This window comes from Staurois parvus, unplaced genomic scaffold, assembly GCF_062004578.1.
Source record: "Staurois parvus isolate SC_StPar_1 unplaced genomic scaffold, SC_StPar_1.0 ptg001051l, whole genome shotgun sequence".
In the NCBI taxonomy this organism is placed as follows: domain Eukaryota; kingdom Metazoa; phylum Chordata; class Amphibia; order Anura; family Ranidae; genus Staurois; species Staurois parvus.
In genome coordinates this window covers 3,476,285-3,497,063 of record NW_028318847.1, presented here as the reverse complement: position 1 = coordinate 3,497,063, position 20,779 = coordinate 3,476,285, and the positions used below count along the sequence as shown (strand labels likewise).

Here is a 20,779-nt window from a genome sequence, read left to right as displayed (position 1 = left end):
CGTGGAAAAGTAAGTATCCAATTCACGTAGAATATCAGCTACTATGTTAGGGTCTTTTAGTAAAGATTCAGTCTGGCGCCAAAGCGGAGTCACGGGTGGTTTGTGGAGGGGAGCAAGTTAGAGAAAGATAGGGGTGTGATTGGAGAGTGCAATATGGCCTATGTCTGTCGTAGATGATAGGGGGATAGAGGAATGCTATACAAGAAAGAAGTCGATTCTAGAATAAGAACCATGAGAGGGAGAGAAATACGTGTAGTCTCGGTCACTAGGGTGGAAGATCCTCCAGATATCTACCAATTGTCTCCAGCGAAGAAGATCCCAAGGATGTGATCGCAATCATTTAAGAAGGGCAGTTGTTGCAGCCGACGAGTCCTTGCGAGGGTCAATGGTCAGAATGAAATCCATTCCAAGTGTGCCGTCTAAAAAAGAATCGAGGGTGGAAAGAAACAGTTCTAAGGTTGGCAATTGGTTTGTATTAGGTAGGCATATGCTTGCAAAGTTGAACGTCTGAGCGTACATTTTCCCCTTCACAAGGAGAAATCTGCCCTCTGGATCATGGTACTCATCCAGGAATTACCAGGGGATAGATTTAGCAATCAGTATGCTCGTCCCCTTTTGGAAGATTTGGAAGACTGTGAGGGGCTGTGATAAGCTGTAGGAAAATGTTTACTAGTGAGCCTAGGGATTTTATCGGCTCTGAAATTAGTTCTTGTAGAAAGACCACCTGTGCCCGCAGTCTCCATAGTCCTTGAAGGCAACCAGTTCGCTTCTCCGGGGCGTTTAAGCCCTTGACGTTCCATGAGACAAACTTCACTGCCATCGTCCGTAGTACCAGGACAAGGTTGTGTCACAACCTGGTAAGTGGAAAGGAAGGATGGGTAGAAGGGTATGAGGGTAAGAGGGGGGGGGGGGTGAAGAGAAGAGGAAGACATAAAAAAAAATGGGGGGAAGGGGTAAGAGATAGTGAGAAAAAAGGCACAACACAGAAAACGAAAGGAAAGCTAAAGGAGAAAAAATAGCAGGGAAAAAACTTCTAGTGGAAATCTCTATCGAGCTATTCTACTGCCGGCCTGGCAGAGAGCACCTAGAGGGGGAAGTGGTAAGGCATGGGCAGGAGTCAAGCCCCAACCTATGTCTATATAGGGACTAGAAACGACTTGGTAGTGTCTATAACCTTCATAAGACTAGTACCCCATCAGAGGGCGTGGTAAAAGGAAGCAGGCATCCTTGGGTGACAGTAGCCCATTCCACCTCCAAACTGCACATGAGAGGACTATTTACTTAGTCACCCCCCCCAGCGCTCCTCTGGGATCGCACCGGAGGGAGACCAACCAACGGGAATTGACATTCCCAGGTCAGGCGTCCCTCCGGCACAAGGCCAGCCATGGAGGACGACAAAAAACATGAAAACACATTGTACAATCTATTCTATAAGGCAGTAAACACAATATAAATCTCAACAGATCAGAAAACAATATTGTAGCCCCTGCCTAGTATAGAGATATAATATGGAAAGGCACCACACACTCCAGCGGCTGCACCTGGCACTCCCACAGTCCAGAGTAAGGCAAGCCTGTGTTTCTTCACTGTTCCCGTCTCAGCTGGATATGGAAATAGTATTATCCATGCTTCCAGGCACAGGAGGCAACTATTCCCCATAGCCTGATATTTTGTCTACGGTTATGGTTTTCTAAGTCATCCACAAGTAAATGGAGTTGCATGACTTGGTTGGACAGATCAGATTGTGTCTTTTGTAGGTTGCCAAGTGCGTGCCCCGCAACTTCATGGTTCTGTTCAACCCCCATCAATCTAGAGTCAGTGTCTGAGATCTCTTGACAAAGCCCCTGTATTCCCCTCTAAGGGCTGATTTGACATGGCTAGCTAAGGCCTCAAAATCTGCCCTCGTGGGTAGCTGCTGAAGGAAGGCCCATAGGGTTTGATCAGGGAGCGGGGTAACTTGTCCCCAGGGGTAGCACTCACTGTGACCCTCAAAACCATGCCGTGGAGCAAGTCATCCGCAGGTTGGCTATGGCTGTGATCCCTGTCTGATGTAGGAGAGGGGGCTGCAGTGGTTAGTCCGATGTCCAGCGAGTAAGACTCTTCCAGTGCTGCAGGGGACGTGACCATCGACCGTGACAGGCATGGAGAGAGATCACTTGGTGGAGAGAATGGAGGTAAGTCATGCAGAGCATCATGAGTATAAGAGGAGGGTGATACGGTACCCGCGGGAGCAGAGGCCTTGGCCGCAGGAGCCATTGTCATCTTGGATCCTGACAGCGTGGATACCGACTGTGTATGTGGCTGAAAATATCGCTCCATACTCCAAGCGGGAAAGTAAGAATAGCAACCAGAAAGAGACACTCTCACCAGTAGTTACCACAGTCATTTCAATGTGGGGTAAGACGACTGTAAGGGCACCTCAGGCCGGGAGCTTGCTGCTCAGACATCCTCAGCCGTCCATGCCGAGACCACGCCCCATTTCAGTGGTTTTTACTGCACCAAAAATGCAGCAAACAGGACTTTGAAAAACACACCAAACCCGCAATGGATCAATGTGAATAGTTCCATAGGAATACATGGTAACATGTTTTTCTTCTGCTTTTTTTTAACGTAAAAGCAGAAGAAAATTGGGTCAGCGTGAAAGCAGCCTAAGGGTTTTGAGTTATTTGATTGAAATTTCTTAGCACTTATCTTTGAACATTTTTGCCCATATTGAGGTATTAGCTATATCTTAGCACTGAACTGGTATCTATACAGAAGTGCTATCCACCAAGCCACAGTGCTATTTGTTATTAAACATAACAGTGTAACCATGTTTAAATGCCATTTTGGTTGTATGACTTTCCTTGACAAAATCGTACTATGGCTCAGTAGAATAAGTTCTGACAAGTAATTATCACAATATCTTAGACATGTCCATGTATAATTTTTTTGTTTTCCTACTCCCTGATGTCCTCAGTTCTCAGTCCCAATGTTTTCCCCTCTCCTCTGTCCTTCTCTAATCCATTTGTACCAAATAATCACTATGGCTCCAGCTGGCAGCTGTTTGATAGGGGGGAATTAATCTATCCTGACCCAGATATTAATCACCCTTATACTGATAGATATGAGTAAAGTGTTGGAGGCACAATCTGTCTCGGAACCTCTTAAAGGTTGTCTCTTCATCCATCCGTCTCTATCTCACAGTGACAGATCACTTCATGCTATGAATACATATTCTTTTCAGTGCTACTGTATCAGTCATCATGGTTTCTTTATGTAATTATTCTGTGCTTATGCATCACTGCAGAATATATTTTTAAAGGAACTGTTGGTTATCTCATAGATTATGCAGCACCCTTAGGCCTCGCTGACACAAACATGCTTCGCAGATTTTTCATGAAGTAAGCAGATACATGTCCCTGATGTCACCATACATTCTCTGGGTGTTCACATGGATACACTTTGGGTGCATCATTGATGTCACTGTGCAGCTGATTTGTTTTGCTGTGACAGCACAGTGACCACAGGATGGAGATGTCTTTCATGCACACGGCTGTAGAGCATGTAGAGTGTATGTAATGCCTCTCCTGGGACCTACAGCTGCCCTTTGAAATGAATTGGAAGAGGCGGCTGTATGCAGTTGCGTCTTACCCTAGGTTCACACCTAAGCATTTTCTGCACCGTTTTGCAGAAACTCACTACAGTCCATTTAACATGATTTCCTATGGGACACGTTCACATCTTCGCGGTTTCACCCAGTGCGTTTTTTGGAAAGGGTCAGGGACTTTTTGAATGCAAAAAGTTGCATTTTTGGTTCCATCAACTTCTATTGAAACGCTGCTGAAAAGCATGTAGTGCGTTTTTGCTGCATTTTTGCCGTGTTTTGAGTGCTTTTTGCATTTTAAATCTGCCTAGCAACAAGAAAAAAAAGCCGCAAAATGCATAAGTAACGCAGGTGCAAAATGCACTGCAAAACGCAATACAGACATGGGTCAAACGCAAACTGCATAGATGTGAACCTAGCCTTAAGGTTTGTGTAAAGCATGCTCACTGATATATGCTCCCAACATACACAATTTGTGTCCAAAGGAAGCATAATTATTATTTCAGGTACTTATATAGTGTCATCAATTTACGCAGCGCTTTTAGATATATATTGTACATTCACATCAGTCCCTAACCCTCAAGGGGTGTACAAGCTAAGGTCCCTAACTCACATTCATACATACACATACTAGGGCCAATTTAGACAGGAGCCAATTAACCCACCAGCATGTCTTTGGAGTGGGGGAGGAAACCAGAGTACCCGGAGGAAACCCACACAGGTACAGGGAAAACATGCAAACTCCAGGCAGGTGGTGCCGAGGTTGGTATTTGAACCAACGACCCTAGTACTGCCAGGCGGAAGTGCTAACCATTTAGCCACTGTGCTGCCCGTAAGTGCACATGTGTTTTTTACACAAACCCATGGTGGTATGCCACCATTAGAAGGTGCCCATTCATCTCAATCATCACAGATCCTGTGGATGTCATTATGCAGGCATTTTGTACAGTCCCTATATTGCCATGTGCAGAAGACCTTTAAATTTCTAGATTGTAAACTCGAAAGAGCAGGGCCCTCAATCCCCTCATGTTTTGCATTGTATTGGTATTGTTCTGTCACATGTTCTGTCCCCCTCTGTAATGTACAGCGCTGAGCGAACTATTGGCGCTTTATAAATACTGTATAATAATAATAAAGTGTGCTTTACTAGAGTGTGCTTGAATAAAGTGTGCTTGAATAGAGACCCCATGACATACTGTATGTATTTATTCATCTGGTCAAGATGACCACCCTAAATATGTAAAAAAATCTATCTTTGGTGGTGCTTGCATTCCTGGACTCATGACTGTAAATAAAATGCAGTTCCCATTCACACTAATTGAAAATTAGTGGTCACTGCTCAATGGAGCTCATTAATGAAAACTACAGCAAACATTGACTTTTTTGCTTATCTCTGTGAAGGCTCTCATTTATCCAGGTCATGGTATATCTAGTTAGTCACCTTCAAGTAGACTTATTTTGTAATGAAGAAGTTTTGTAACTTATCCAAGCCCCTTGAAAATTGAAGAAGTCACTTGAATAAGCTACTAAATGTCTTTAACCACTTGCCTGCCGGGCACTTATACCCCCTTCCTGCCCAGGCCAATTTTCTGCTATCAGCGCTGTCACACTTTGAATGACAATTGCGCTGTCATGCAACATTATACCCATATAAAATTGTAAGCATTTATTTCACACAAGTAGATCTTTCTTTTCGCTGGGTGTTTTATTCTTTGCACTATAAACAAAAAAATAGCAAAACATGTGAAAAAAAGTTTTTCTTTGTTTCTATTATAAAATTTTGCAAACAGGTAATTTTTCTCTTTCACTGATGTGCGTTGATGAGGCTGCACTGATAGGCAGCACTGATGGGCACTGATAGGCAGCACTGATGAGCACTGATACGCGGCACTGATGAGGTGGCACTGATGCTGCTGCACTGATGAACACTGATAGGTGGCACTGATGGGCACTGATTGGTGGCACTGACAGCACTGACTGGTGGCACTGATGGGCACTGACTGGCGGCACTGCTGGGTGGCACTGATGGGCAGGACTGATTGGGGGCACTACTGGGCACTGGTGGGTGGCACTGCCGAGCACTGGTGGGTGGCATTACTAGGCAATGATGGGCACAGGTGGGTGGCACTGATGGGCACAGGTGGGTGGCACTGATGGGCACTTGTGGGTGGCACTGATGGGCACAGGTGGGTGGCACAGGTGGGCGGCACAGGTGGGTGGCACTGGTGGGTGGCACTGGTCCTCAGTGCCCTGATGATCGGTGCCTCTGACAATTGTTGGTTATTGGCAGTACTTTCCTCACGCTGTGACAGAGTGAGGAAAGTGCAGCCGATAACCGGCAACTGCTTTTACCGGTGATCTGCTGTGTCATTGGACACAGCTGATCACATGGTAAAAGGCCGCTGTGATTGGCCTTTTACCACATCACATGATCAGCTGTGTCCGTAGGACAGCGATCACGGAGATCGCTGGGTGCATGTCCCCAGGGGCATGCGAGAGGGTGCGTTCTTGGAGGAAGTCATATGATGCCCTCCCAGGACTGGACAACCGCACTGTAGCCGTCATTCGGCTATAGCACGGTTGACAAGTGGTTAACATTGCAGAACAAGTCCAGTTAACAAACTACTATTAGGTATACACCGATCAGACATAACATGACTAATGACAGCTAAAGTGAATAAAATTGATTATTTTGTGACAATGGCATCTGAAAGTGGGTGGGAAATATTAGGCAGCAAGTGAACATGTTGCCCCTGCAGTTATTGTGTTGAAAGCTGAAAAAATGGGCAAGCATAAGAATTTGAGTGACTTTGACAAGGGTCAAGTTGTAATTGCTAGACGACTGGATCAGAGCAAATCCAAAACTACAGCTCTTGTGAGATGTTTCCGGCCTGCAGTGGTCAGAAAATACCAAAAGTGGTCCAAGGACGGAAAACCAACAAGAGTTGAAAGGGTCAAGGGCAGCCAAGGCTCATTGAAGCACAACGGTAGTGAAGGCTAATCCGTGTAGTTCGATTCAGTAGAAGAGCTATTGTGGCTCAGATTGCTGAAAAATTAATGCTGGTTCTGATAGAAAGGTGTCAGAACACACGGTGCATTGCAGTTTATGTTGTGTTTGGGGCTAGGTAGTCGCAGACAGGCCAGGGTGCCCATGATGTCCTGTGTCCACAGCCAAAATCACCTACAATGGACACGAGCATCAGAACTGGAACAAAGAGCAACGGGTGAAGGTGGCCTGGTCTGATGAATCCAGCCAGCAAAGCCTTAAAGTGTTACTAAACCCACAACAGTAAAATCAGTCTGTATATGCAGTAAAGCATGCTTGTTATACTCAATGTAAAACCTACGTGGTTAATCCTCTGCATTGTGTAAAAAGGCTGTTTGATCCTATCTTCTCTGTTCCTCCCCTTTTTCAAGCGACCACCTCTTATCTCCTGATAAGACAGACTGAACTGTAGGCTTTTTGCACATGCTCAGTTTGGTGTGTATTGTTAGAGTTTTTTTGGGGGGGGGGTGCATGTGTTCAGCACAGGGCCAGTCAGCACTGGTCAGACAGAGGTCAGAGGTTTTGCATCCTCCTAGAGAAGAAATAAAACTCCTCCTACAAGCTTTAGCTAGTGCTGGGCTGAACACTGATGGAAGCCACAAGACTGCTCTAACTTCTGATTAGAAAAGGTATTTAGCAGTTTGTATTTACTAAAATAATTGCATTTCCATGTTGTGTGTACTGTGGGACACCGGATATAGTGAATGCAGGGTCCTGGGTTTAGTAACACTTTAAAGGATCTGCTACTGACAGCTTGGTGCCAGATACCACAGCATTTTATTATTTTAATACATTTCAATTATTTGTAAGATTGCATGCATGAAATAGTAACAACATTTTAATCATACAGTCCTAAAGTTCTCCTCTTATTTTTATACATGAAAATACATTATTGCAGTTTTTACTAATAAAACACTTCAAAGGCGGACTTGATGAAAAGTTGCCATTGCACACATCTCCTGAAAATGCTAGTTTCCTGGCTATCATGCTGACCTTTTTACCTCCATACATTGAGTAACTAACCTAATGGTATCAAGATATTAACCCCCCCCCCCCCAAAAAAAATATAATGTATTGCCAATCCTTAGATCTGATGACCGCATTAGTTTTTTTTTCTTTTTTTTTTTGCTTCTTTTCCTTTTTTTTCACCTGGTGATCCTGCCAGTAACACACTTCCTGTCTTAGGCTAGCAATACATGATTTTTTTTTTCGTTCAACCAGCTGGTTGAACTAAAAAAGAAGCCAAATCCTTCATTTGAGGTGTATGGGCGAACCCTTCCTGCTGTTTTCTGACAGCAGAGAGCCTTCGTTGCTGTCAGAATACACAATTATCAGTCCTCATGCACACTGGACATTTTTACAGCGGCTGTTTTTGGCTTTTGGCGTTTTTTTCGACAGCCAGTAAACTCCCCAGTATGTTATCCTACGTGTCCATGCACACATAGACTGTAATCAGCGTTTTTTTGGCAGGGGTGTTTTTTGGCTGGAACCACTCCCCCCCCCCCCCCCCGAACTAGTGGGTTTCTAGAGGAGTTTTTTCAGCTGTAAAAATGCTGTAACGCTGCAAACCGTGGCAAAACGCAGCTAAACGCTGATGCGAAAACGTTTTTAACGTGACTTTACACAGCTAATGTTACCAGTGTTATTAAAATGTCCAGTGTGCATGGAGCCTCAGTGTTACAATTAAGTGCTTGGAGCATGAAATGTGTCAGTAATGTTCCTGTCCTGTAGATGCCGTTCATGTCTGCTTTGATGGATTTTTTTTCAATAATCTCTTGCGCTTTTCTGCATATTTGAGTGAGGTCATCCACTTTTTTCCTCCAGCAATGATCAGTGCTGCCAGCTATAGCTGGTGCTACTGATCTTTTGGGAAAAACCCAACAGGCTGCTTGTACACAAGTCAATCGATGGATCGATTTTTGTACAACCAGCCTGCACATAAACGGATTAAAATGTCTTTTTATACAGTGATATAGAGCAGCCTGGGAGGGGAGGTTGAGGTTTCTTCAGGGGTGCCTTGGCAAAATTTCTAAAAATTTATCAAAACTTGTATACAAGCCAGCGGGTGGTACAAGCCTGCCTTTTAGTTACACAAAGCCTCAGGTTTTCATTGTGCACCATTACGACCTTCTAGCCGCCAGCGTCCTGACAACCAATGACATCATCAGTTGATAAGGAGGATGTCATCTGTGTGCACAATATCCCAGCTGACCCTTCTCTGCCCGGCTGCATCAGTGCTGAGGACACATTAGCTCAGTGATGGAGAAAAACTGAGGGAGAAGAGAAACACTGGAATACTAGTCAGTACCAGTGTGTAAAAGTGTACTTGCTTTGGAAGAATAAATCAGCTCTAATGTTGGGTGTTCTATGTGTGTGGATATTGCTGTGTTATATAAACTATTAGAATAGTTTTTCATATTTTAGAATGGTGTGCCCTTTTAAAATTGTAGACAGTCTTCAGGCACCCTGTTTTAGAATGGGGTTCCTGAAGACTGTCCATAGTTTTAAAGGGTGCCTGGGGACTGTCCATAGTTTTAAAGGGTGCCTGGGGACTGTCCATAGTTTTAAAGGGTGCCTGGGGACTGTCCATAGTTTTAAAGGGTGCCTGGGGACTGTCCATAGTTTTAAAGGGTGCCTGGGGACTGTCCATAGTTTTAAAGGGTGCCTGGGGACTGTCCATAGTTTTAAAGGGTGCCTGGGGACTGTCCATAATTTTAAAGGGTGCCCTGGCCGAAAAAAGGTTGAGAAACACTGATATAGAGTCTGTATCCTATTGCTAGTTTAAAGAATGACAGTTGTAAATGAGATTACAATTGTACAATTGTCCACAGAGATTAGTAAGGCTACATTCATGTTGGTGTAAACATTTTACTGATCTGATTATTCATGATCTTTTTGGAGCATAAATTTCACTGTGTAATGATCAGCAAATGTGCCCAACTGTCTTTTTTTTTTTCAATACCTGCATATGTATGTCCTCAGATGCCAATTTTTGGATCTTGTGTTATGGATCTGAACACAGGGTATGAGGAAAGATTAGAGGAACTGAATTTATTCTCTCTTGAGAAGAGGAGATTAAGGGGGGATATGATCAACATGTATAAATACATCAGTGGTTCATATAGTGAACTCGGTGTAGAGCTATTCACCTTGAGGTCATCACAGAGGACAAGGGGGCCCTCTTTACGTCTGGAGGAAAAGAAATGTAATCTCCAAACACGGAAAGATTTCTTCACAGTGAGAGCTGTGAAAATGTGGAATAGACTCCCTCAAGAGTTGGTTCTGGCCAGCTCAGTGGATTGCTTCAAAAAAGTCCTGGATTATTTCTTAGATACACAGAATATAACTGGATACTAACATTTATAGGTAAGGTTGATCCAGGGATCAACGATTGCCTCTCGGGGGATCAGGAAGGAATTTTTTCCCTGCAGGAGCAAATTGGATCATGCTTTGCTGGGTTTTTTTTACCTTCCTCTGGATCAACTGCGGGTATAGAATTATAACTTTTTTTTTTAATGGTTGAACTGGGTGGACTTTTGTCTTTTGTTCAGCCAGATTAACTATGTAGCTATGTATGTCTATGCACCTGTATGAATATCTCTATTAAAATCAATGCATCTGTGTTCAGATCTGTAGATAAAAAACGCTTCTAAATGAGTTTTTTTTTTATGTCCGTGTGAATGATGCTTTAAATAGTTAATATTTTAGCAGGTTCCAGGTCTCTGAGCCCCTAGCTGTTCCCTCCTGGAAGCTATGAAGCTACTCTTGTTTCACAAGTCTCTACAGAGCTGGCATGTGGGAAGAGCTGAGAGCGTGAGAGATACAGTGAAAGGCAAGAAGGGGAGGGCTCATGGAAAATAATGAGTGAAGGAGCTGCGTATATACCTTGCTACACCCTAAGGGTTAGTCACGCTGGGAACGCCCATAGGGGTTGGAAAAGAAGGCGAGAGAGATTCCACAGTCTGCGTCCCAAGGGAGAACCAAGGTAAGTGTACTTAGGACTTTCTTAACCTATTTTCATAGAACAGCAGCCTATTATGTCCAGTACTGATCTGAAATCCTAGCAAGAATACTCTGTAAACTCCTAACTGTACTCAGGCGGAGGTCACTTACCTATGGAGCTTGCAATCTAGAAGTAGAACGCTGTACTTTATATGTTACAGTCAAGTTGCTTTCCTTTAAAGCTGAAATGGCTATATTACGGTTTAAAAAAAAAAAAGAGTATTTCATAGAAAAGTTCTGTAGCGTCAGTAAACCAACACATTCCACTATACATCCAGTATTTCTGTGTTCTGCCAAAGTTCACCCATGAGTAATAATCTTTCCTGCTTTAATAGCAACGTGACACTGTAATCCTGTTCCCAAATTCAGATCAAGCATCTCCTAGGAAGGAGGAAGCAAACTGGAATTCCTGGCATGGAAACAGTATCGGAACCCAGTATGACAAGGTATTTCTCCAAAAACATCTCTCCTGTTACTTTCCAGATTTTCAGCTCTGTCATCGTGGTCAGAGCTTCTTACAGCAAGCACGCTAAATCCACATTAATATTGTATTAGTTGAAGCATTACATTCATTTCAGATCTAATGACGATGTTTCATTAACAGTTCGGTTGTGCTTAATATACCAAGGTGCATTATCAAGCATATATTGGACAGAATCAGACACTAGTGCAAATCCAGCTGCCTGTAAGGATTTGTGATCGCTTATTGTGCATGTGTTACCCGGGACGCTGGACTGACACTTGACGATGTGACAGTCAGTGCAGCATTGTGTTCTTTTAATGCAGATGCCGGCATGTGTGTTTCTGTGTTGACTCACATTTTTGACACTTGTCACTGTGCTTTGATGTGTTTTCATGCATGTTTTTCTCTGAAGAGACATTTATAAAAATTCTAAGTCTGCTGGTCATATAGTATGCTAGACACATGCACGCTACACGTGTATTTATCTGCACTACTATTTATTTCTGTAGGTCACCAAGTGCATGGTAACACTTAAAATTCACGCAGGTTGCATTTTCCTTAGCAGACTGCAACTTAGAGACATGATTGACAGCTCTACATTTACTGCAATTTCTCCGTGGTGGCTGTCTGTGTAAGACCAAGAGCCCTTTCACACACAGGGATTCTGTCAAGTGGATCCGTCTGTCCGGTGGGGGATCTGTCCACTGATCCCCGCTGAGCAGGTCCATGTCTGCTACGTTTGTACAGAAGGGACATGGACACAGTCACCTGATCTCTACAGGACGGTCAGATGTAAACGGGCTGACTATCTGTTTACATCCGACTGACTGCACGGGGAATGGATCCCCATCCATCTGTTTTTAGTGGATCAGATGCAGGCGGGTGTAAACAGACACGTCCTTTAACATCTGCCTCCCCATAGAGAACAATGGGTGGTCCAATTGGGTCCACCTTAAAAATGGACAGGCAGACCTGATCTGTCTGCCCGTAAAAAAGGGCCCTAAAGCTAGCCATACGCATATAGATATCTCTAATTCAGTATCTTAGATTGTAAGCTCCAAGGAGCAGGGCCCTCCTAACCCTCTTGTATTGAACTGTATTGTTGCTGTATTGTCTCCGTTATATTGTAAAGCGCTGAGCAAACTGTTGGCGCTATAGAAATCCTGTATAATAATAATAATGGACGGAGGAATCTCCACTGCTGTCTGTTGTATTCTGACAGCTGTCACTTGTCTGGCAGAATACCCAAACAGCGGGAGCATCTGATGACAAATCAACTTTTGTTGAACCATGTGGTGCCAACCGGGCCATCATTTATTAACCAAAATTCTATGGCAGCCCTAAATAATATGTAAACCCAGAATTTCATATTCCTGATATGTGCCTGCTGTACCATGTACTTGTATGAAAATGCATTTTGTTCTCTTTATATTGCTTCCATTGTGAGAAATCCCTGGTGGCCAGTCCCTCTGCTTTCCTATTAAAAACTGACTACACTAGGCATGAGAGCACAGCGTTGCCAGTTCTCTAGCTGATCCAATGATCAGACTTGTCCTGACACCCCCCCCCCTTTCCCTGCACAGCCATTCACTGGGAAGACCAGCGTACTGCTGTTTCTCCACCCCCATCTGTCTATGCAGCTGAGGGAATGTGATCACCTATAAAAAATGAGGAAAAGGGTATTTTTAATGTTTTATATATCTATACACAAATGTTTGTCTTTCATTTCTATTTTCAACTGAATGGATAGTTTTACAAAGTGAGGGTTTACACATACTTTAAAGCTGGATGAAATTTGAGCTGTGTTTGGCCCTGTGAGTTTCACTCTGCCTAACATCTTTCAGAAATCAAATGAATCAGGCAGAAAATTGTCAGACAAAGAGTGACTACAGCCAACAGGACACTGTTCAGGTATTCTGACAGCTGGGGGTGGTGGCTGTCAAAATACAATAGCCTGCAGCTGAAGATTTTTTCATCCTTGTTGTATAGTGTAGATGAGGAAATCTAAGAGTGTCTGGCCACTCTAAAGGTGGATTTTGCTTTTTTTTTTTTTTAAGTTTAGCTGGCAATCTGGATGGATTAAAACAGATCCCTCCATCCACACAAACAAGGTGGATGAAGGAATCCCTCCCACCAGGATACTGTATTCTGACAGCAGAAATCTCCACTGTCAGAATACAGTGATCAGTGGCTGCAGCAACTGAACACCAAACATTTTCCAGCTTGTTAGGTTGACAAAAGTTGATCTAAAGATCAACTTCTGATGAAGAGAAACAAACACGTACGGATCGCAATTCCTCTGGTCCCTGCCGAACTGACCAAATTTCGATCCATCTATGGACAACTTTAGGCTACATGGGCAGTTTTTAATCTCATAGACAGAAAAAAAATCTGTTAGTTGAAAAAAACACTCTTTTGTGCTACTGCAAGAGATTGTTGGGTACTTTATTAGGAGATCATATTCATGAAGTGTACGTAAATATGACTAATTGCCCAAGAATTCTAACTGAGCAATTGTTGAGCGATTACTCTCATGTTACCATTCAAATCTCTGGAGAAACATAGTGGAGATCAACTGCTAATAGTTCCTGGTATGTGATTATATTGTATTTCTCATGGGAGATCAATCACTCAATGAGACTACTGAAAATCTTTTATGCAGCAGTTTACTTGAAAAGCAATGTAATACAAAGAAATAGGTTTCATGAGAGTTTAGTAGCTTTACTGAGCAAATAAAAATTGCTGGTGTAGTCCTAGCACAAAGGTCTGCAACAGGGGCAGACTGACCATTTGGAAACTCGGGCACTGCCCGAGGGTCTGGGGTCAGTAGGGGGCCCCATGAGATGCCCCTGGTACCTTTTTCATAGGCTTTTTTGAGTTTGGGCAAGGACACAGGGGCCCCATGATCCCCTATTGCCCGGGGGCCCCATGAGTTGTCAGTCTGCCCCTGGTCTGCAATGACGGACATTTTTGTCCATTATAAAGGAATTTTGAATTTCCATACAAGTCTATGCAAGTCAGGATGAGGTGAACCTCAGGTCAAATGCACCTGTCAAGGAATTCTGAATGATTGCTACATCTTTCAAATCAAACTGATGACACCAACACAAGCCCATCAACACAGACACTTAGGCCCCTTTCAGATGGGGTGGACCTGTCAGCGGAGCCGCTTGCTCGGGGGGGGGGAGATCTCTCCGCTGATCCCCGCTGAGCAAGCGGATGACAGGTCTGTGTCCGCTCCGCTGCTGCAGAGCTGACACAAACACAGCCCACTGTTTTCTATGGGGTGGTCAGATGGAAACGGATTTTCTGTCTGTTTCCACCCAACTGTCAACTGATCTGATCCACTGGACAGATGGGGAACAGATCTCCATCTGTCTATTTTATTTTTTTTTTTGCGTATAGGCTTGGATCAGATGCTGGCGGGTGTCAGCTTATCACTATCCGCTGACACCCGCTGCTCCAAAGAGAGCTATGGATGGTCCGATTGGGTCCCCCTGAAAAAATGACAGGTGGACCCGATTGGACTGTGAAAGGGGCCTAATACTACAGGGACCTACTTTTATGCAAATGCCTACTGAATCCTCATTCCTAGACCCCAGGGTTTTGATTTTGCAAACGCATGTACTAGATTTACTATATACACTATATTGCCAAAAGTATTGGGACACACCTCCAAATCATTGGATGCAGGTATTCCAATCACCTCCACGGCCACAGGTGTATAAAATCAAGCACCTAGGCATGCAGACTGCTTCTACAAACATTTGTGAAAGAATGGGTCGCTCTCAGGAGCTCAGTGAATTCAAACGTCATACCGTGATAGGTTGCCACCTGTGCAATAAGTCCATCTGTGACATTTCCTTGCTACTAAATGTTCCACGGTCAATTGTTAGTGGTATTATAACAAAGTGGAAGCAACTGGGAACAACAGCAACTCAGCCACAAAGTGGTAGGCCACGTAAAATGACAGAGCGGGGTCAGCTCATGTTGAAGCGCACAGTGCGCAGACGTCACCAACTGTCAATAGCTAAAGACCTCCAAACCTCATGTGGCCTTCAGATTAGCACAACAACAGTGCGTAGAGAGCTTCATGGAATGGGTTTCCATGGCCGAGCAGCTGCATCCAAGCCTTACCTCACCAAGTGCAATGCAAAGCGTTGGATGCAGTGGTGTAAAGCACGCCACCACTGGGCTCTAGAGCAGCGGAGACGTGTTCTCTGCAGTGACGAATCACGCTTCTTTGTCTGGCAATCTGAAGGACATGTGTGGGTTTGGTGGTTGCCAGGAGAACGGTACTTGCCTGACAGCATTGTGTCAAGTGTAAAGTTTGGTGGAGGGGGATTATGGTGTGGGGTTGTTTTTCAGGGGTTGGGCTTGGCCCCTTATTTTCAGTGAAGGGAACTCTTAAGGCATCAGCATACCAACACATTTTGGACAATTTCATGTTCCTAACTTTGTGGCAACAGTTTGGGGATGGCCCCCTCCTATTCCAACATAACTATGCACCACTGCACAAAGCAAGGTCCATAAAGACATGCATGAGTGAGTTTTCGAGTGGAGGAACTTGACTGGCCTGCACAGAGTCCTGACCTCAACCTGGGAGAACACCTTTGGGATGGATTAGAGCGCTGACTGCGAGCCAGGCCTTCTCGTCCGACATCAGTGCCTGACCGTGTAAAGGCAGGAGTCTAAGTACTTTTGGCAATATAATGTATATTCACTGAGTGATAAATAGAATGCGTAGTACAGTTAAATAGACAAAAACTATGAAGTATCCTGTTTGACTTTTAGCCTAGGTTCACACATAAACCCCACGTTTCCCGCACCGCAATGTGTTTTGTGATCTGCTACGAGTGCCAATTAAAAGTTAACAATGCAGTGCATTTGCCTGCACTGGATCGTATTGTACAAAGCAAGTATGCGATACGGTTCCAGTGCAGTGCAAAAAAAGGTGCCTACATGTTTTATGTACAAAAATCATAGACTTTAGTCTTTACTGTGAATTGCTTTTCAGAGGATGTTTGGCAGGCTGCTGGGAGGTGGTATGTTGCCTCCTCACCACTTGTTTTAACCCTGTAAAGCCTGCACCACTGTGTTGGCTTCAGGGAGATTGCAGCGCACCCATATTCAGTGGGTTATGTTCAGCAGTTGTACTGCCTGCAAATGCCTTAAAATGGCATCTCCTTTGACAGGAGATGCCATTTTAAGCAAACCCAAGCCAGTGGCTGTGTTTAGTGAAGGTAGTGGTTGGGGGACCGCCTGTTTTTACTGCCCCTGGCTGCAACTGTAAACGAGCCCTGAAACACTTTCCCATTAAGGAGATGTTCAGCAAATCCTATTCAATGAAACGTTCCCATAGACGAATTGTGTTTGATGTTATTTTTTTGCCAGGTAAGTATTGTTTGCCAATGAGAGACCACTGTGATACTGTATATATTTATTGTATAAATATTGTACTGTCCCCCTTTATATTGTAAAGCGCTGGGCAAACTGTTGTTGCTATATAAATCCTGTCTAATAATAATATACTATACTATATATATATATATATATATATATATATATATATATACACATACACAGAAAGTGGATGTGAAAAAGGGAATCTTGGTCATAACAAGTGAATGTTGGGTCAATTTCTTGTCTATACACCCTAATGTCCAGTTCTTTATGTTTGTCTTTTCAGCAAAACAGAACCTGTGTATGATTACCCAAATAACGAACCCCCCCGCTCCCCATCTCCAAGAGGATCATCAGCCTCGGTCAGCATTACTGACAGGCTTCTTCTCACACAGAGTGTGTGGCTTCACCACAGTGTCAACTCGGCTACGGCACTGCATGTACTACAAAGAGAGCCGCCAGGGGTAAGTCATTGAAACACTCAGTTGGTAACCTTTGGCTGTGTATACATTCTTCTCATTATAATGTGAACGGTGTGTGGAGGAAGTTAGAAAGACCTGTCCCAGACCTCAGAATGGGCCAAAGCTGGCCATACATTGAGGTTAGATGAAACACATGTATAATTAAATCAATGTGTTTGGGTTCAAAGAATCACAACAAGAGATTACTGGGTCTGTAAAGAAACATCTAGTAGTAGTTAGTCACATTAAAATAGACTTGTTGTGTAACATTGAAGATGTTTTGTAGCTCATCCAAGTCTCTTCTTAAGTTACCACGAGTGTCAGGAAGATATCCCAGTATTTATGTCCTCACAGGTAGCACAGACACCTTAGCCAGTCACCATGGAAAGGCTAATGATGTTGTCAAAAAGACAAAAAGAGAAACACAAGGAAATGTACCCCTAGAACAGTTAAAGTATAAAATCCTTATGTGAAATAAATATCAGCAATGGTTGCACTGATTTTTCCTGTAACTAGAAGCACTTTGAATGCATCCGCATCTTGCTAAGATGGGAGAACCACTTACATCTTGGTCAGTGATGTCTGGTAATTGCTTAGTATGAAGACTAAACTCACTGCAGGCTGACAAGCAGATGAAATCCCCACTGTGCTCAGCTGCCCACAGAAGCCCACTGTTCTTAGGTTTGCACAGGCCACTCCTACTGTCATGTGGGCTTGGCTTGAGAAAGGGGGACACACCCCTGAAACGTGTAGCCAATGTAACCTTAATGTAACCAACTTAACCAATGAAGCTTGTGCATTGAGGATCAGGGACAGCTGAAGTAGACCTTGCTCCAGTTCTTTGCAAGACTTGGGACTATATTCATTTATTTTTTTATTTTTATTGTTTCACCATGTTGGTAATCTTGTTTTAATCCAGTATGTAGCATAGATAGTGCTTATTCTTATCATAACAGAGAGTCGAGTATCTAGCTGCTCATCCCCAACATGTAAATGGAGATTCCCCCTTTGGGACTTTAATGCAGCAACCATATCATTACACATATACTCAAAATAACTTTTTTTTAAAACATATGCTTCATTACATGGACATATTTGTGAAAGATACATAATCTTTAAAAATATTAGCTCTGATGGATATTGCAAAGATACTTCCTTTACAGAATAACAGAATTCCCAAAAAGTTATTCCGACGCGTTTTGATCATTCCACTTTTTGATCTTCTTAAGGGGACAGAGTAATCATTGATAAGATAACTGATGAGATAATTACTTCACATTGAGACCTATATATATTGGATGATTTATTGCAGTTGGTTGTAAGCTTTCTGGTTTGAGGGTGGTCCCCTATGCTGTCTTGGATGGTTTGGTGAGCATTATATTTGTCTTTTTGTGAAGAGAAGTATTCATCATTATGGGATGTTGAGTAAGTATTTTTATGGTCCTATCTGACCATACAGATAAAATAACTGGATACAGCTTTTTGTTCCTTGGGGATCTCCGACATTTCCACATTCTTACAGTTTAGTAAGCATTACATATAGTTGCTGCATTAAAGTCCCATAGGGGGATTCTCCATTTACAGTAATTATTTTTATCAGTTTTTTTAATGATATTGTTCAAGAACAGAATGGGTGGTTTGTTGATTGGTTTATCCAAGATTATTGGTTAAGGTGTCTGTTCTACCTGTGTGGATATAAATGCTGGGGTATCTTCCTGGACTTCCTGAAGAAGCAGTCTTGATGAGCTACGAAACATCTTCAACATTACAGAACAAGTCTGGCTGAAGGAGACTAATAGTAGTTATACCATGGCCTTGATAAACAAGAACCTTCATGGAAGTCTGTTATGGAGCTATAATTCTAAATATTAGTTGGGGTTTTTTTTTAGATTACATGCATCTAAATAAAACTGGCTTAAAGCTCTGTGCCGCAAACCTGTCCCACACAAAAGGAAGGGTTCAACATACCATTTTTTTTAATAACCCTAAGTAACCCTTTTGTCCTTTTAGGAAAGCATCAAACCCATTTTTAAACCTTCTGTATCTACTAGAACTAGTTCCTGTTGAAGACTATTTCACAATGCTTGCTATCAAATACAAGCTTTTCTATGACATATTCCTGGATGTGGTACTTTCATCATTTCAGATCTACAGCATCATTTTTAGCAGATTTGTTTTCCTTCGTGGCCTGAACAAGTGTAGGATGGCCAGTAGAACTTGCAGGATATCCTGGTACACCAGAGATGATGTCATTGGATTTTCCCAAATATATTTTGCTACAGAGTCCTCTTTTAGAGTTATTTTAGCAGGAGCAGAAGCTTAGGCATTTACTCACTGAGTTTCTGGGCTGAGCTCTGAAGTCTGGTTGTAAAACAGTGGTTCCAACATCACTGCAATATTGTCTACCTGCTACCTGCATTTTCAACCATGACACCATGCGTTACAGACTCATTTTTTAGCACATTGTTAAAACGATAGGAGCTCATCAAATATATTTCTTAGAACAAAACCAAAGCTTACAGTAAGCATGGGCAAAATTGGCGAATTATTGTCAAAATTCATTGTAGTTAGGTTATGATGGTTTATGGGTAAATGGAAACCTTCACAGACTTACAGCATTTACAGTTGTTTTTAAGGACCCTGAGTGACGCCTTAGTGTGTTTTGTTTTTTATCAGAATTCTTTTTACCTTTTCCATGGCATCATACATGACCATGTCAAACATGGTAGAAAAAAAACTAACTTAAAAGTCAACAAACAGTCAAATTTTATATAATGGACTCTCTTAGTAACCACCGGAGACCCATAAACATATCCAACTAAACACATTTTATCATAACATAATTTTTATTATAACACATTAAAAATTGTGACACAGCCGACTTAAAAGGGTTATTGATGACGTACGTGTAATAGTTTGAGTCTATGTGTTTCACAAACACCACTTCTTCAGGGCCATGGACACTAGAGCATCGAACATGATGATCATATCATATATATTCTATGACTGTATTCTATAACTCTTTTTACCTAAAAAGAACATCGCTCAATCTAAATAATGATACCAGGATCATAGCTGCAGTTGCAGCCATGATCCTGGTATGGCCACTTAAACCCAAACATATATAGGTACATCCAGTTGTGGGAAGTGGTTAAAATGTGAGCATAGATATGTGATAAAAAAAAGTTTTATTCTTTAGGTTCATAAACTAATCAGTGGGCTTCTTTATTAATGTGTTGCAATGTAAACTCATCCCATTGAAAGACCCAGAGAGGACACACAAAGGGTTTCACTTGTCAGGTGATTACTAGAATGGGTTTGTTTACAAGCAACAAAGCCCGTTAATTTTCAGACAAGTTATGCTGGCCATAGATTGATTACATTTTGCAAGAAGATAGAATCATTTTTAGGAAAATTCATACAAAAATTCTCCGAACATTCAAATGTTGTTCAAAAGATTTCCTTTGCTTTTGGAATGAACTTTACCAATGAAAACCACGTACACTGTTAGAAATGTGCTCCTTTGAGAAAATTTCCATCCTGCTCCTTCAAATTTTTCTTGTCACTGCAGTCAAAAACAAACATTGAATCGACCCACTAATGATTAAAAAAATTAACAAACTTTTTCTTTTCCTAAGAATTTTCTTCAAAATTCTACCAATCTATGTCCAGCTTTAGGCAGCCCATAGATGATACAATTTTCTTTCCTTCCACCACAGGTGAAAGGAAAGAAAGTTTCTTGATTTCTCCATTAAAACAGTCAGTGTTGATGGGGGAATCCCTTCCTCAGAGCACTATTGTGTTCTGCCGCTGGGGAG

General features: G+C 42.6%; 1 protein-coding gene across 1 annotated transcript in view; it reads left to right on the top strand.

Moving 5' to 3' along the window:
* Positions 1-10,496: 10,496 nt before the first annotated feature.
* RIN1 (Ras and Rab interactor 1) overlaps positions 10,497-20,779 on the top strand; it is a 49,220-nt gene continuing 38,937 nt past the window's right edge. The window contains exons 1-3 of the mRNA XM_089658069.1: positions 10,497-10,617; positions 11,004-11,080; positions 16,787-16,964. Coding sequence (XP_089514195.1) covers positions 11,049-11,080; positions 16,787-16,964 — 210 coding nt within the window. The 5' untranslated portion in view covers positions 10,497-10,617; positions 11,004-11,048. The remainder of the gene's footprint in view (positions 10,618-11,003; positions 11,081-16,786; positions 16,965-20,779) is intronic.